The 16,002-nt window shown below is 24.0% G+C and overlaps 1 protein-coding gene and 1 long non-coding RNA gene across 4 annotated transcripts; both read left to right on the plus strand.

The window, feature by feature from the left end:
- The first annotated feature begins 2,098 nt into the window (after positions 1–2,098).
- LOC122855570 (putative uncharacterized protein DDB_G0277255) lies at positions 2,099–8,724 on the plus strand. Of its 3 annotated transcripts, none has more exons than XM_044157046.1 (4): positions 2,099–2,452; positions 4,001–4,202; positions 4,606–4,794; positions 5,287–8,724. In XM_044157046.1, the coding sequence occupies exons 1-4, from the start codon at positions 2,422–2,424 to the stop codon at positions 7,292–7,294; spliced, it is 2,430 nt and encodes an 809-aa protein (XP_044012981.1). In that variant the 5' UTR covers positions 2,099–2,421; the 3' UTR covers positions 7,295–8,724. The 3 variants fall into 3 exon arrangements, with proteins under 3 accessions (XP_044012981.1, XP_044012983.1, XP_044012982.1); XM_044157048.1 differs by having other exon boundaries at positions 2,113–2,452; positions 4,001–4,184; XM_044157047.1 differs by having other exon boundaries at positions 2,113–2,452; positions 5,290–8,402.
- A 1,147-nt stretch (positions 8,725–9,871) lies between these two features.
- On the plus strand, positions 9,872–10,524 carry LOC122855571. Its single transcript, XR_006374078.1, has 3 exons — positions 9,872–9,987; positions 10,062–10,327; positions 10,392–10,524. It is a non-coding gene; the product is annotated as an uncharacterized LOC122855571 (long non-coding RNA).
- The last annotated feature ends 5,478 nt before the right edge of the window (positions 10,525–16,002 follow it).

Raw genomic sequence — 16,002 nt, forward strand, 5'->3', positions numbered from 1 at the left:
AGAGTTTAAAAAAATCAATTATTATATATTAATAAATATAATTTTATTATTTACTTTTAATTGATTTATAAAATATATTACATATGACTTAATAAAATAGAAATTTATATATTTTATAAATAGATTAAATTATTAAACTCATATTAGTTTTAATTTCTAAATTTGCAAATAAATTAAAAGTTAAAACAACTTGAAAATAATTTTTCACCTGATAAAAATTACGTAAAACTATTTTTTTTAAAATTTTTAAAATTCAAAGGAAAGAAAAATTTAATTTGTATGACTTTTAAAATACTCGTGTCATATTTATTAATACATCATTGTCAGTAAAATATTTAAAAAACCTTCAAATATACTCAACAAACAAATTGAGCTTTTTTATTTATTTTTAAAGCTTGTTATTTTCAAACACGTAATAATTGATTTTTATTTATCTAAATAATAGATGTAACAAATAACACATCTAAATATTCAAACACACGATTGTAATAATAAATAATGATAACAATAAAAGGTTAGGCTCATTATGCATCACCACCGTGTGAGACAAAAAAATGAAAAATAAAAAACCAGACACAAAAGACGAAATAATACAAAAAACCATCTCTTTGTTTCACATATTTTCTCATTGAAATAAATAATATATATGCATTAAAAATAAAAAAATAAATATATAAATAGAAAACAACAATTCGTTGTTTATATTGTTGTATTTATTATTTTTTTTTTTGAAATAAATTTCTCATGTTGCATCGCGTGTAATATTGCAAACTAATACCAAACCAAAAATATCGCCCACATGATATCTCACGATATTCCAGTATACAAATAAAATACTAAAATTCATGCATACAGTAACATTGGTAAATACAAGCATGAATATCGTGTGTCTTTAATATTTTTTTTGCATCACCTTGTTTATCTCAATATGGTATACGAATAATAGAATACTGAGAATTATCAGTGAACATCAGATTCACCGATTGGCTAATCTTTTGCAATTTTATGTGATGACTATATTCGATTGTATTATCATATATTTATTCTTCTTCAACAAGTTTAAATGAATATAAAAAATAATAATAAATAAATCATCATCATCATCATAATAATAAATATTAAAAACATGAATAAATATAAATATATTTAATGAATAACACAAAAAGTATATGGTAGTTTTTATTTTTATTATTTCAACTACACACATATCAATTTGAATTCTATAAATGGAGTTAGTTTCGAGGTTGTATATCAAAGAAAAAAAATATTAAAATAAGTTGGTATTTTTATTTTTCCTTTTTTCATTTCGACAAATAACATACCCGGATGTCTAGAGCTCATTGCCTCGGTTCAAAATTTTTTTAAATGACTCTCAGTTATAATGCTGGATGTAAAAAGAAAAAAAAAGTAAAAAAAAAAAATAGTTGATTGAAAATTTTGCACGCAATGTATCCCGCAGGTATATCTAGATTTGTAAAAAAAAATGTTTATTTTATTATTTCATCGGATTGAATGGTGGTCATGCGTGCGTAGGTGTTCATATATTATATTCCTTATAGGTATAACTCGAACCACCCACAACTTCCCAATAAGTACCACGCAGTGATATGTCAACAACTGACTTAACCACACCCGTCATAATTTTATAAATTTTTACAATTGAAAAAATTGAAAGAAAAAAAAAAACAATTTAATTAATTTACTGATAATTTATTTTGATTAGTAAAATTGAATTTTAAATATGTAATTTTAAATTTAGTTTAAAAAATTAAATATAAATTTTATTTTGTAATTTGATGTATTAAAAAATTGATTCAAATTATTTTTAAAAAATAATTATAACGATATAAACTTTAGCTTTAAATATTTAAGAAAGCAAAAAAAAATTATTATGTATATTAAATTGTAAAAATAATAATTTTTGTATTTTTTTTTTTAAAAGTACATCTCAACTTTCTGTGTTATGTTTTGGTCACAGGGTTAAATATATACCCTAAGTCTTTTTATTATCGTATAATATACCATGGAAATAACAGAGTAAGATATATATTGACTCTCTTTTACGTTTTTTAAAATCATTCTATTTGTTTCTCACTTTACAAACGCCCAAAGAACCACACGTTTGCCTCGAGCAGACACACGACCTGATATGGAGCAATCTCAGATTTCCATCCGCCCAAGAGCTTTGGGGCCGGTTAATGTGTACTCGTGAGTACTATCGTGAACGTCGACTGGGGTTGTGCTCCTTCGACAGGCCATATTTAGTGAAAAATATTTTTACCTTTAAGTGATTTCTTTATTTTTCCTTTTTTTTTTAATTATTAATTTTTTTATCTTTCAAATAACTTTTGTGATTGTGATAAACATTTGTTATTTTTCCTTTTTTTTTTTGTTTAACGTGAATCAAATTAAAGTGTGTTCATGTTGCCGGATAACACATTTCCCGTAACAGGTAAAATTTAAATAAATAATAAAAAATGAATAAATTAATTTTATCAATGTTTTTAGTTTGTCAAATTTATTTTCAACATCAGCTGATCTCTTTGACACTTGATTTTTAATATCACATTTTGTGTTGACAAATTGCATGATGATAAAATTTTTATTTTCTGAGATATTTCGAATGTAAATTTTTTAAATTTGAATGATTTGAATTTTTATCAAATAAAAGTGTTATTAAAATGATGAAATTATTTAACATTAAAATGTTAAATATTAACTGTTATTTTTGTTTTCTAAATTTGTATCTCTGACAAGTGGTTTTACGATTAAATTCCACCGAGTCATTATATGGATTAAACATTATTCTTCTCTGTTATTAGCCACCGGTATTTTATTATTATTTTTTTTTATTTTAAGAATGTAAATACGTGATATTGATTGTTGTTTTGTTTAATATAAAAATAACGTTAATATGTAAATGTAAAAATACTTTTTAAAAAATCATGCAACAACAACTTTCATGTTTTTTAAAATTATATTTAGAGATGAAATAAGAAATATTAATAAAGATGATTTTTTTTTTTTTTTTTGTTTTGGTTCTTTTTGTCGAGTTACAACCAAAAAAGGAATATTAAAAATTTAATAGTAGTTGGTAATAGTAAACTACTGTTGTAATTCCAAATATGGCGTGAGAAATTTGAGAGACAGAACCGAAAATAGTGGCGCTATGCCAGATAACTATTAATAGATGAAAAATAAATTTTACACACGCGGCTCACTATATTGGGCTGGTACGGACAGTGTCATTCTTATTTGGCTTTTTCAATGAAATACAAGTTTAGTATCATCTCAATCAAACAATCAATCAATAAAAAAAAAAAAAATATGAATTTTAAATTAATTTAACGAAAAAATACAAGAAAAATATTTGAATCACGAAAAATAATAGGAAAAAAGAATTGAATCAAACAAATGTTATTTAAAAAAAAAAAAAAAAAAATTATTACCTAAAATGAAATTACAACACTAAAACTTATATTTCAAATTTTTATTAAAAAAAAAAAAAATGAATTTTAATATTTATTGATAATTTCCCTTTTTTTTTTTTTTTTCTTTGCGGCTTTAAAAATAAAAATAATATTAATAACAATTAGCTATTTATATGACAAGAAATTTTCCTTTTAGATGTATATTTTTTAATTTTTTTTAAAATATGTTTTTAAAACGTGCAACACAAGCAATTCCCATCTGTCCAGATATATATATTTACGATCCGTGAGCCACGTATGTAGGATTCTTGGACCTCACACCGTGTTTTAAATTCCACAAGAGTCGTTTCATTTGGCCAAACGATCTTATCACCAAAAATGTCGTACTTGAAAAATTCATTTGAGTTATTCAAGGGTGACAATTTAAATGGTGTTTGATATTTAACAATAAAATGACACTAATGAGACACTTTGTAAAAAAAAAAATAAATATAAATTACTTTTATTATATATATTTCAAGTGAAACAATAATTAATTATTTTTTTCTATTTATTATTTGTTTAATTAGGGGGCATTATGCAGACCGAGGAAGTCGTGCCTCGTGCACAATCAACAGGTATTGTAAGCTCCCTGACAGACACTTTAAACTATCAATATCCATTGCATCTTCTTCAACATTTACAATATCAATTGCCAGAACTCGTTCACATGGCGGTTAAACAAGAGCCACAAGATGACGATGAAAGAGCAAGGTGTGTTATTAATAACAGGTAATAATAATAATAGAAATAATTAATAATAAAAAAAAATAAATAAAAATAATATAGATCACTTGTGATAATGACATTCATTTGTCATTCAATGAGGATAAATGATCATTGCTTATAACGCCTCGATACGACTTTGCAAAACAGTATAAGACTTTATTTGTTGTCACAAACTTCATGATATAAATTATATGCGTGTATAAATGTATTTGTGATTGGCATTAATGATGATACCATCTTGATTTAAATCTTTCAATGATCAATACATTTATTATTCAACAAGACCAAATATATATTATGTATTTTTTTTTGTTTTTAATATTATTTCATTTGATGATATGTCTTTAAATTAAGTGAAAAATCGTAACATGAGATAACGTAGTTGAATCTGTCTTTTAATGTCAAGATTCAGTTCTAACGAGGCACTTAACAGTCAACAAGCAGAATCAAGTAGTGCATCTACTCCTACTGAAGTTGCACATCACGTGCATCATGGTCATGATGGAATGACAGTGCATCAGCAATTGCAACAACCAACTGGTGAATCTACACTGGGACAGACGAATCAGGACAGTATCAACAGATCCAGACCAAGGTGATTATAATTGGTTGCCATTGAGCTCGATTATTTTTATTTTTATTGTATATATATTTGGGAAGTCAAAGTAAGAAGAGAGACGAATAAGAGACAGAAAAATTTAAAATAAAAAAAATGGGTTTTTTTGAAATGTCGTTGAAGTTTGTCAGACATTCGGAAATGGGGTCCACATGAATGAGAGTTCCTAAATGGGCGTCTTGAAAACAGGTTTGGCAATGAATTCGATCGATCCACAAAAAGTAATATATATATAAGATAAAATAAAAAAAAATAAAAACTTGATGAACGAGCCACCAAAGAGTCGTTCAAATTCTAGAGGTATCTCTTTGACTTTTTTTTTTTTCTCAAATAAATTACAGTGTATATATATTTGTGTGATCAAATATTGCATCAAATGTGAATTATAAAAATTTTATAGATATAAAAAACATTCAATTATTTCGTTTTTATTTTTATATAAATATATTTTTTGTTTTCTTGTTTTTGTAGTAGTCGTGGTCGCAGAAAGTCCAGATGGAAGTTAAAATTTCATCATCAAGCATTACCACCAGAATATTTGGATCATTATGAAGCTGCTCTTGCTCAAGAGGCATTGAATACTTCACCAACTCAAGGATATAATCCAAATGCACCAAGTCCAGCACCAACAACATCAACATCAACATCACCCTCAACACCAAGTCCAAATGCAGATGTACAAGGTTGGCTTCAACGTATAACAGCAGTACAACAAGAAATATCTCCCACAAATTCAATTGAAAATAATAATTCATCACAATCAAATTATCGTCGATCAGTTATAACATCATCAGCAAATAATTATACAATAAATCATCAACCATCACCAAGACCACCAATGAAATATTCTGATTTACCATACATGGGTGAAATAACACTGGACAATAGTAAACCACGTCGTGGTAGAAAACCTAAAAAAGCTGATATTTGTCATTTAATATATAAAAATTATGGCACAATATTACCAGGTACACCAGGACATGAAGAACGTGGAAAAGATATACAAGAACGTTTAGAAAATAATCGTGAACAATCACCACAAATTAATTTTCAACGTTCAGATATACAAAATCGAATAAGTAGTCTTTTAGAAAAAAGATTAACTCAAGAATCAAAAAAAGGTAATATTATACTTGATGAAAATAAAGAACAAAATGAACCACTTAATTTATGTATTAAAGATCTTAATCAATTAAAAATTCGTTTATTACGTAAACATGGAAATATTTATGAATCTGGACATGTTAAAAGTGAATCATCGAGTGATAATGAAGACATTGAGTGTGTAGATGTTAAAAATACAAAAAAAATAAATTTAATTAATTCAAATAAATTACCTGAATGCATCAATAATAATAATATTGCTATTAATAACAACAACAATATTACAAATATTAATAATAATAATACAAAAAATATAAATCAAAATGATAAAAATGGACAAAATTCAAATGGATTAGTTTATTGGCCAAATGGAGGTGTATTTATTCATCCAATGGCCCTGCAATCACAATTAATGTATTATCAAAAAATGTCAAAAGATGATAATAAAAATCAAGCATCACCAGTTGATACAACAACATCAACAAAAGAATCGAAAATAATACCAAAAACAGTGTATTCATCAATGGTTGATTCTAAAAGTCCAATAGCAAGTCCAAGTCCAGTATCAGTAACAGTAACACCACCATCAATATCACCACGTCCAAAACGTATTGCACAAACAAATCAATCAACAAATCAATCAACAACAACAACAACAGCACAACCAACAAAACGTAAAAGATCAGCAATATTTATACCACCAATGCCAACTGAAAATAATAATAATCCAGCAACAGAAGTTAGTATATGTAAATTTAAATTTACAGGTGGTGCTAAACCAAGTTTACAAGAAAAAAAAAGTTTATCTGTTGATTCTGGTGGTAATTTTCGTTATTACAGTGGTACTGGTGATAAATCAATGCGTGGTTATGAATTTTTTCCACGTGAAACATTACAACAACCAGCTGGACAAGCAACATCATCAGCTGGTGCATTTTTAAGTGCTGCTGGTGAAAGAATACCACCACCACAATTATCATCATCATCATTATCATCATCATCATCATCTTGTCAACGTGTTATTGTCGCTGATGATGGTAGAAGAAAAAGAAAAACACGTAAATCATTACAACGTGAAAAACTTGAACAAACATTTAAAGAAAAAGGTTTTTTAATACAAACACAACAATTAGAATCAGCTGAAGGTGCAACATATTGTAAATTTCGTCAATTAAGAAAATTTACAAGATATTTATTTAGAAGTTGGAAAGATTATTTACCAGGTAATGTTGGTGATTTAAATCATAATCCTGATGATGAACAAACAATTATTGCTGAAGTTGATGGTGAACAATCACCATCACCAATATCAAATTCAGATCTTGTTGTTATGTCAAATGTCATTGATGAAAATCAAACATTACCAATTGCATGAATAATTTATCATTTAAAAAATTCACCTAAACAAACAACTGATACCTCTTATTGACAATAATAATATTATTTTATTTTTTTTTAAATTCTTTTATTTATTTTCAATAATGTCCATGATGTTGGAAAAATAATGTGCATTTAATTGTGTCTGAACAAAGTACAAGTTCTGGGTTTTCTTAAAAGTGTCGTTAATAAATAAATAAATGAAAATATATATATATATATAAATATAGATGGACATGGTTGTTATCTTAGACTTGAAGATTTTTTTTTTTTTAAATAAAAAAATATATATGTGAGATTGTGCAAATGAAAAATCGTGTCGCGTATATAGATTGTTGAATTGTACGGTATTTCTTCGGCAACATGCCATGTGAAAGGCACCGACTACGTGTAAAGAAGCCGTTTTACGCCAGACAAAATAACTTAATATTCAATTGTACAGCTATTGAAAGATTAAGTATTTTGATTGAGTCACTATTCATTCAGTGAATTATACATCTTGTTAAATGTTGTTTGTGTCAGGCATGCATTATAAATGCCAATTGGTTAATGTGTTGGATATAAAATTTAAGAAAGTGTGCCTTATTACTATATAAACTTTTTATCTATTTTTTATTTTCATTATAAATATTATATTCTGCTCATTATTGGTGCAACACGATATGTGAAGAATAAGTGCAAATTATTATCGGGTTATTTCATTTTTTTTTTTTCAATTTATCAAACCCGATGCCAAAGACAGTGGAGACTGTACATATTTATTGAATTAATTATTTTTTTTTTTATCTACTGCTCGTTAACCAAAGAACGATTGATCATGTGAGCATTTTAGTGTCATATTTTAAATGATAATTTGAAGAAACAAAAAAACAATCATTACTGTTATAAATTATTATGAGCTTGTAATTTTTAAATATTTAAAATGATTTTTTAAATTTGTATATTTAAAAAAAATAATTAATAATTAGTTAATTAACAAATATCTAGTCTTATTTATAAATTAATTAATTGAATAATTTAATTTCTTAGTAGGTTGTTATTTAAATTATTTAAAATAACAATATACATATGTGAGATAAAGTAAAACTGCGATGAACTATTTTTTTTTAGTTATAAATATGAAATTATATTTTGTAAATAATAATAGTTTAATTATTGATAGTTTGAAAAAATAAAAAAAATATTGTGATCATGATATTGTTCACTTTTGAGCCATGTGTATAATAATTTTTAATAATTATTTAATTTAATAAAGAAGCGATGTTTATTATTGAAACCGTCCTTCACTGATATTCTATTTTATTTTTACTATTATTTTTTTTGCTACTAAATAGATTATTTTACTGTTCAATTTGTATGCTCACTGTAAAATGATCATTCTTCATATCATAAATAAATTTTGTTAATTTAAAAGACAAAAAAAGAAAATTAATTTGGTTTTTTAAATTTATTTCAATGTTAATTATCTTAAAATTTATGATCAATTAAAATATAAAATTACTAATTATTATTGAGGTTTTAAATTTATATTTTTAATGAAATTTCTGTGTTGCTGGGTCTGTGAAATAATTTCACGTTCAAGCACGAATTTATATTTCCATTCATTCATACGCCCATTCACTCATCCCGGCTCACCTTGAAGGATTTTTTACTTTTTTTTTTACCAAGAGATATATATTTTTTTAAAATATAATACTTGAAATACAAGCCTAACAAATTGTACGTGAAATTGAAAATTTTTTTTCATCATTATAATCAGGTAAAATAAAGTTTTTAAATAAAAAAATAAATCAAGTTAATATATGATATAGTATTATTTTTAAAGACAGAAAATAATTGCGAATAAGCAATTGCGTAGGATTCATTTATTCTGTTGAAAATAATAATAATTTGCCATTGACTGCAGCAAGTGTTAGTCTTTCACTTCTCATTTTAACTTTTTTTATTTTATTTATATATATTTTTTTTTTATAATATTGTTTTTTTATTTTTATTATTTCATCCATCCGTTGATGGTTTTTTTTTTCACTGTAATTTTTTTATTTTTATTTTGTTCACTAACTCGTTGAAGATGCACTCACAATGACTTCAAGTTTCCTAATACGGACTTTGGGTGAGTCCCAACTTGGAATCGAAAAAACAGGAATTTTGGGTTCAACCAGTCATACATTTACAAGTGCCCGGACGTGCATTTGTTAGGCATACAAGATGCACAATATTAAATTCATAAAAAAAAAATATAAAAAATAAATAAAACAGAACTATATATATCGTGTTTAGTTCAACAAAGTGATCTGATTTCATGTTCGTTAAATTTAAAAAATTTACAAAAATTGGGCAAACAGTGTAAACAGATGAATTTAAAAATAAAAAATCAATGTCAATATTTACAATTAATAAATGACGGTGAAAAATTAATTAATATTTAATTTATTTAAAATACCATCTGGCTATGCAAATGACATCGTAAATTGATATTTGAATCAACTAAATGTCAGAAAAAAAAATAATTTTATAAACGCCTCATTGTGGTCGTTGGTAATTTTCAAAAATAGCCAGTAAAATAATATAAATAATAGTTAAAAAATAAAATATGATTTAACAATGAATATTTTAATTATTTTATTAATTTATTTCGTAATATGTTCAAGTCAAAATTTATCATTGACAACTGAGAGATCAACGACACACGTTAGTAAAAAAAAAAAACATTTCCAATCATTATTAATAATTTTTTTTTTGATATAATTATTTGTTTTTTACAGAAGACTATTGCTAAACCACGAAAAACCTCTTCACAACAAAATATCGATTTGATTTGCAATAGAACAACAACAACTAAAAGACCAGAAACTAAAAAACCAACAGTTACCACGAGAGTAAAATTAAATACCAAAAATAAATTAAAAAAACAAGAAGAAGAAGAACCACGGGGCTTTATAGCATCACGTGGAAAATAGTGTCATGATAGCGAATTAAATAAAAAGGTGTTTGTTGGTTTATCTGCCAGATAAATATAATCCATATACAGGTTTGTCTGTTTAAAAAAAAAAATATATATATACTTTTTATAACCAATTGATATCTTGTAACAGAATCTGTCTGGTGTTCAATAGTTTCTCTGATCTTGTTGGATACTTTTTAATTTATCCACTTTACCAAGATATATCTTGAAATATTATAAAACTACTTAACATATATATCCATTTGTTAAGTCACTTTTATTATGCCTGGATCAACTGGAATCATCATCATATGATTGTTATCATTTTATGATTAATATGATCCATGAATATTCAAATGTGTATTTTATATTAATATTTTTATGACTCATTGAAGAAGAATTAAAATTACTATTCAAACAGCTGAAAATTGAGTTACTTATTTATTGATTTGTACAATATTATTATGCAATTCAAGTTGATCGTACATTCCTTCTCGTTCGTTAGTTTGATTCAATGCGTGAGGGCAGTCTACTTGAGCCTCTCTCCTCTCTTTATTTTTATTATTATTATTTTATTTTTTTTTATTTAGTGCATGAATGAACTGCTCGTGTATACATGTTGCAGACAGAGCCTTGTTGTTTTTATTATTATTTTTATATTTATTTATTTTTGCCACGAGTCATTTTTGTTCATCTTGTTTTATCTTACATATTTAACTTTTTCATGTACTGCACATACCAGTTTATTTGCTTATTTATTTTTCATTTTATAAATTTATTTTAATTTTTTAAAAATTATATACTCTCATCTTCAGCAGCCATGATTCAAGTATATATATTTTTGTCTTTAAAAGATAAATGAAATTGGTAAAATGCAGATGGAATACGTGATTATTTCTAGGCAATATAAACGACTTATTTTCTTTAAAATAAGTAAAATGAGTATAGAATAAAAATAATAAAAAAATAAAAAAAAGAGACGCCACCGGAAATCATCATTCGTGTCGCGAGTTAAAAATTTAATTCAGCATAAAACCGGAATTTAGTCGTCTCAATTTATTTTATTTTATATTATCGACTTTTATTTCTCTCATTGATTCAATTCTTTTGCCAATATATACAAGGGACATAAGACCGAGAACAGCAAGTGCGTGCTGACTGACAATATTATTTTTATTTTATTTTTATAAATTTTATTTTTTTATTTTTTATATTTATACTGGTCTTGTATTTTATTTTTATTGAAATAAAATTTGTTCAATTAAATTATGTATATTTTAAATTATTCAATATCAAGTATCGTTTAGAAAAAAATTCACTTGGTATTGTTACATCTGGCAACATATTTTGGTAACATTAAATTCATTCTTACCTTTTTTTTTTGGTGTATTCTTATTCGTGTTATTTCATCGTGAGCGTATCCCAGCTGGTCAATTTCTTGTCACACAAAATCCAACAGCTGCTGATATTGAAACTAAAAAAAAATTCGATTTGTATTAGATGATCGTGAGAGCAAGAGGACCAAGTATGAAAAGAGAATTTCGTTGACAAAAAAAAATTCACCGAAATACAATAACAGACTAGTATTTTTACATTTTTTTTCTCTCCATTTTTCGATGGTTATTATTTTTGTTTTTCGATTTCGACTGACTTTATATTTCGCATATAAGAAACATATTCAATGTGAGAGAAAAAAAATTTAAATTATAGTTTTTATTTTTAAATCAAACTGTTGTATCATCATCACAAGTAGCTTTAATTTTTTGACTGAAGATTGCGCCAGCCAACAGAAGCAATAACGTCTCAAATCATTAAGCAAAAATTGAGAAATTAAAAAACATTTAAAGAACAAAAAAATTTATTCATCAAATAGGTATAATGATGATGAATTTAATTATTTTTTTTGCATGTTAATATCACATACATTATCGCTTTTAAATGTATCAGCCATCATTTGTTAATGAGCAAAATAATAATTAATAAATAAACAAAATTTAATATGGTATTTTTTAAATTATTAAATAACTATTTTATAGATTTTTAACAATCGCAGATATTATTATTACTATTATAACTATTATATAATTTTAATTTTCTTAATTAATAATAATGGGAAAACAGTGTTGCGAATTTACAATATTTGACAAGGCGAAAATTCTGTATTTGACATTGCTTTTCTTTTTTTTTCACACATAATTTCGTCGCTCTTTAATTAATATTTTACAAATACAAGTACGCATTATTTAATTATCATTATATAATGTATAATGATTTTTTTTATTTTTACAAATTTTGATCAGTATTAATTGTGTTAAATTTGATCAAATATATTTATTTTTATTGGTACATTTTTTTGTTTTATTTTTTCTACTTATTATTTTAAATAATTTTTGTGATAGAGATAAAAATAAAAACGCTGTGTACGATTTACGGTTTAATTATTATTTCGATTTTTATTTTTGAAGAAATATTTTTCATTTTTTTATAGAGTTAAAGAACCCTGTATGGTAGTTTGTATTTTTTTTCTGTGCATGATTATTATTTTATTATTTTTAAAGCGTGTGTTGAACTTTAAAAGTTTCACAAAATAAAATATAATTTTTTAGATATTTTTCATTATATTTTAATAATTTTTTTAACGGTTTTAAGTTTATTTAATTCGCCAGTAGAATGTATGAGGCAACTACGGTGATATAATTGAGTTTTATTATTTTTTTTTAAAATACATTTTTTATTTAGTATCGATTCTTCGAGTGTGCTCGAGTCAAATTGCCATGATATATCAAGAGGCTTTTAATTCTTTGTTATTTCTTTTATCAAGTATTTTTTTAAATTTATTTAAATTTCTGTCGTTGCACTTGAAATTATTAAAACTAAAGATTGTCATTATTGTGATCGTCAAGGTATTATATTATCATTATTTATTTTATAGTTTTTGATCTATATAATTTCTAAGTGATTTTTCGTCAAACACTTTCGAAACTAGCGCACTCTTAGATATTCGAAACTGTCTAAACATAAATATATATTTTTTTTTTGCATTTTTTCTATTTACACAACTAGATAAATTTAATTTTTAATAAATTTCAAGTGATACTACATATAAATGAATGAATTGATTCAATGTAAAGATTTTGGTCATCTTTAATAATAAAATAATAAAATTGTTGATCCATAGGGTTAAATAAGGTCTTGATTTGGTCAGAGACTGGTCTTGGGTCCAAAAATCTATCACTTTCTTATTCAATAATTATATTATATTAAAAAAAAAAAACAAAAATAAACAGCACCATTATTTTTTTTTTTTACAAGGCAATTGAAAATTTTGAAGGTCAGCAATTAAATAAATAAAAAAAAAATGCTATTGTTTTTTTGTTTAAATCTCTGAAGATCTAGCTTATTTATAAAATGATTCTAGGACTGATCAACAGTGACAACAAAAATAGGTACATAAGAAGCAGCATTTAAATATTCTGACACAATCAACAATCGAAAAAAATAAAAAATGATTTTAATTCAATTTACATTATTTTATAAATTTCAAGTGATTGCAAATTTGAGAGTGTTAACTTGAATTATGTTTCGAATTAATTACTATTTATCTCTGTTTCTATTATTATTACTATTTTTATTATTAGGGAAAAAATAGAAAATAAATTTCAAGTTAAAATGATTCAACAAATGAATTTGTTTTCGTGTATACAGTTAATTATATAAATAGTTTTATAGGCTGTTATATTTTATCGTTGATAATTATTTAAAGCCTTGAATAACTTATCATAATAAAATTCATCATGTTAGAAAAGCTTATGTAATTGTCCGAGGCAGCTTTGAATTCTATAAATGTTAATGTTAATTATTGTTCAAAAGTGTCTCGTAAAATTTAATTATATTTTAATTTGTTACTGTTTTAATTTTAATTCTAAACTGAAATCTATTATATCGTGTTTGTTAATCTGAATGTTGTGTTAAAGTACCAATAATTTTTCGAGCAATATTAATGACACTAATCAGAAAAAAAAAAAAATTACATAAACTCAATTGTCTTTGTGCCTTTAAAACTTTTACAATATTATTTATTTTTCTTTCAAAATGTATTTGTCATTTGTTTATAATTTATATTATTGTTATTTTTAAATATAAGAATTTATACAGTAGCAATAATATTTTCGAACACGTGATGGAAAGAAAAAATCAATACACCATTTTTTTAAAAAATATATATCGCGTGATATCACATACTAAACTGCTAATAGCAGATTTTATTTTAATTTATATTTAATTAATTATATTAAATATATATTATTTATTTTTTTTCTAATTTTTGGAGATATGCATATGTCAACTATTTTTTAATTAATTTTTTAAAACTATTATCGTAAAATTTATTTTTATCTAATCACTCTGAATGATATACTGCGATATTTTATTAATAAAATATTTAAAATTGTGTGATTAAATGGTATGTCTATATTTTTATATTTAAAAAATTGCAGTTGACGAATTATTATTGAATAAGTCCTTATCTACAATTTTTCGATGCTTATTTATCGGCCGTTTCATGAAAACTACTTGTCTTATTATTGGTACAGTCAAGACCAATATTTTGTTAAATATTTAAAACGAAAAATTCCAAGCATTTGTTTGATTGTTTTTATTTTTTATTTTAAATAGTTATACTAAATTAAAAATGTATTTTAGTAATCCTCCACTAACAAGTTATGAAATATTAAATTTTGTGAAATTTTTTTTTATATATTGGTCAGTTTTCTGGAACTAATATGAAATTTTAAAAATATAAAAAAAAAATAATCAAGATGTAGATGATTTTTTAAATACATTTATAATTAATTTTTTAAATACTACATAATATTTCGTTCGTAAATTATTATTTTAATAATTAATTATAAGTGAGCTATCTAATTTTAAAGACTATTTAGTGAAGTCATTTAATTAAGTAAGAGGCACCATAGAGTATGCAATTATTATTTGCGCTTATAGGCTCGAAGCGTGATACATTATATTTTTAAAATAATTATTACATATTTTTTTTTTTTTTAATTTTTCAACGTATTTCATCGGTTTTTTTTTTCATTTTTTTTTTTTGTTTTCGAGTATGAGCTTTTATTGAATAAAATTATTTAATCGACTTTATATTTTATTTATTTTTTTTCTTTGTATTTTTCCTTATTTTTCTGATACTTATTTTAATTGTTATTTTTTTTTCACTTTCTCAAGAAGAAAACTGCATACATTCATTTGAAAATTATTTTATTTCTATTTTCTATGATTAAATTGTTTTTATTTTCTTCTTGAATTACAGCTAGCTTTGTTTCTCGAGAAAGCAATAAAATTTACACTTAAATAATAATAAAAACATTTTTTAAATATTTATTTATAATTTTTTTGTCATTCATGTTTTGGACCCTAGAGTTTCCAATCGAATAATATTATTAAAAATATTTTCGTAAGTCTCTTTCTACGAATATATTAATTGTATATTTACAGTGAAATTAATTTACTTATTTTTACAATTATTTATATATTTTTGATATAATTAAATATCAATTAAAATAATAAATAAAAAAAAAATAATAATTTCATTAATATCGATGTGTTATCAGCTTAAATTTAAATTAAAATATTTTCAATTTAAAATATTACATATTTTGTTTAGAAATAAATTTTTATTAAATTCGTGTTTTAATAGGAAAAATTACTGTGCGATAAACGCGAATGGGTTTATTTTATATTAATTAACT

The sequence above is a fragment of the Aphidius gifuensis genome, linkage group LG4 (assembly GCF_014905175.1).
Source record: "Aphidius gifuensis isolate YNYX2018 linkage group LG4, ASM1490517v1, whole genome shotgun sequence".
Lineage (NCBI taxonomy): Eukaryota > Metazoa > Arthropoda > Insecta > Hymenoptera > Braconidae > Aphidius > Aphidius gifuensis.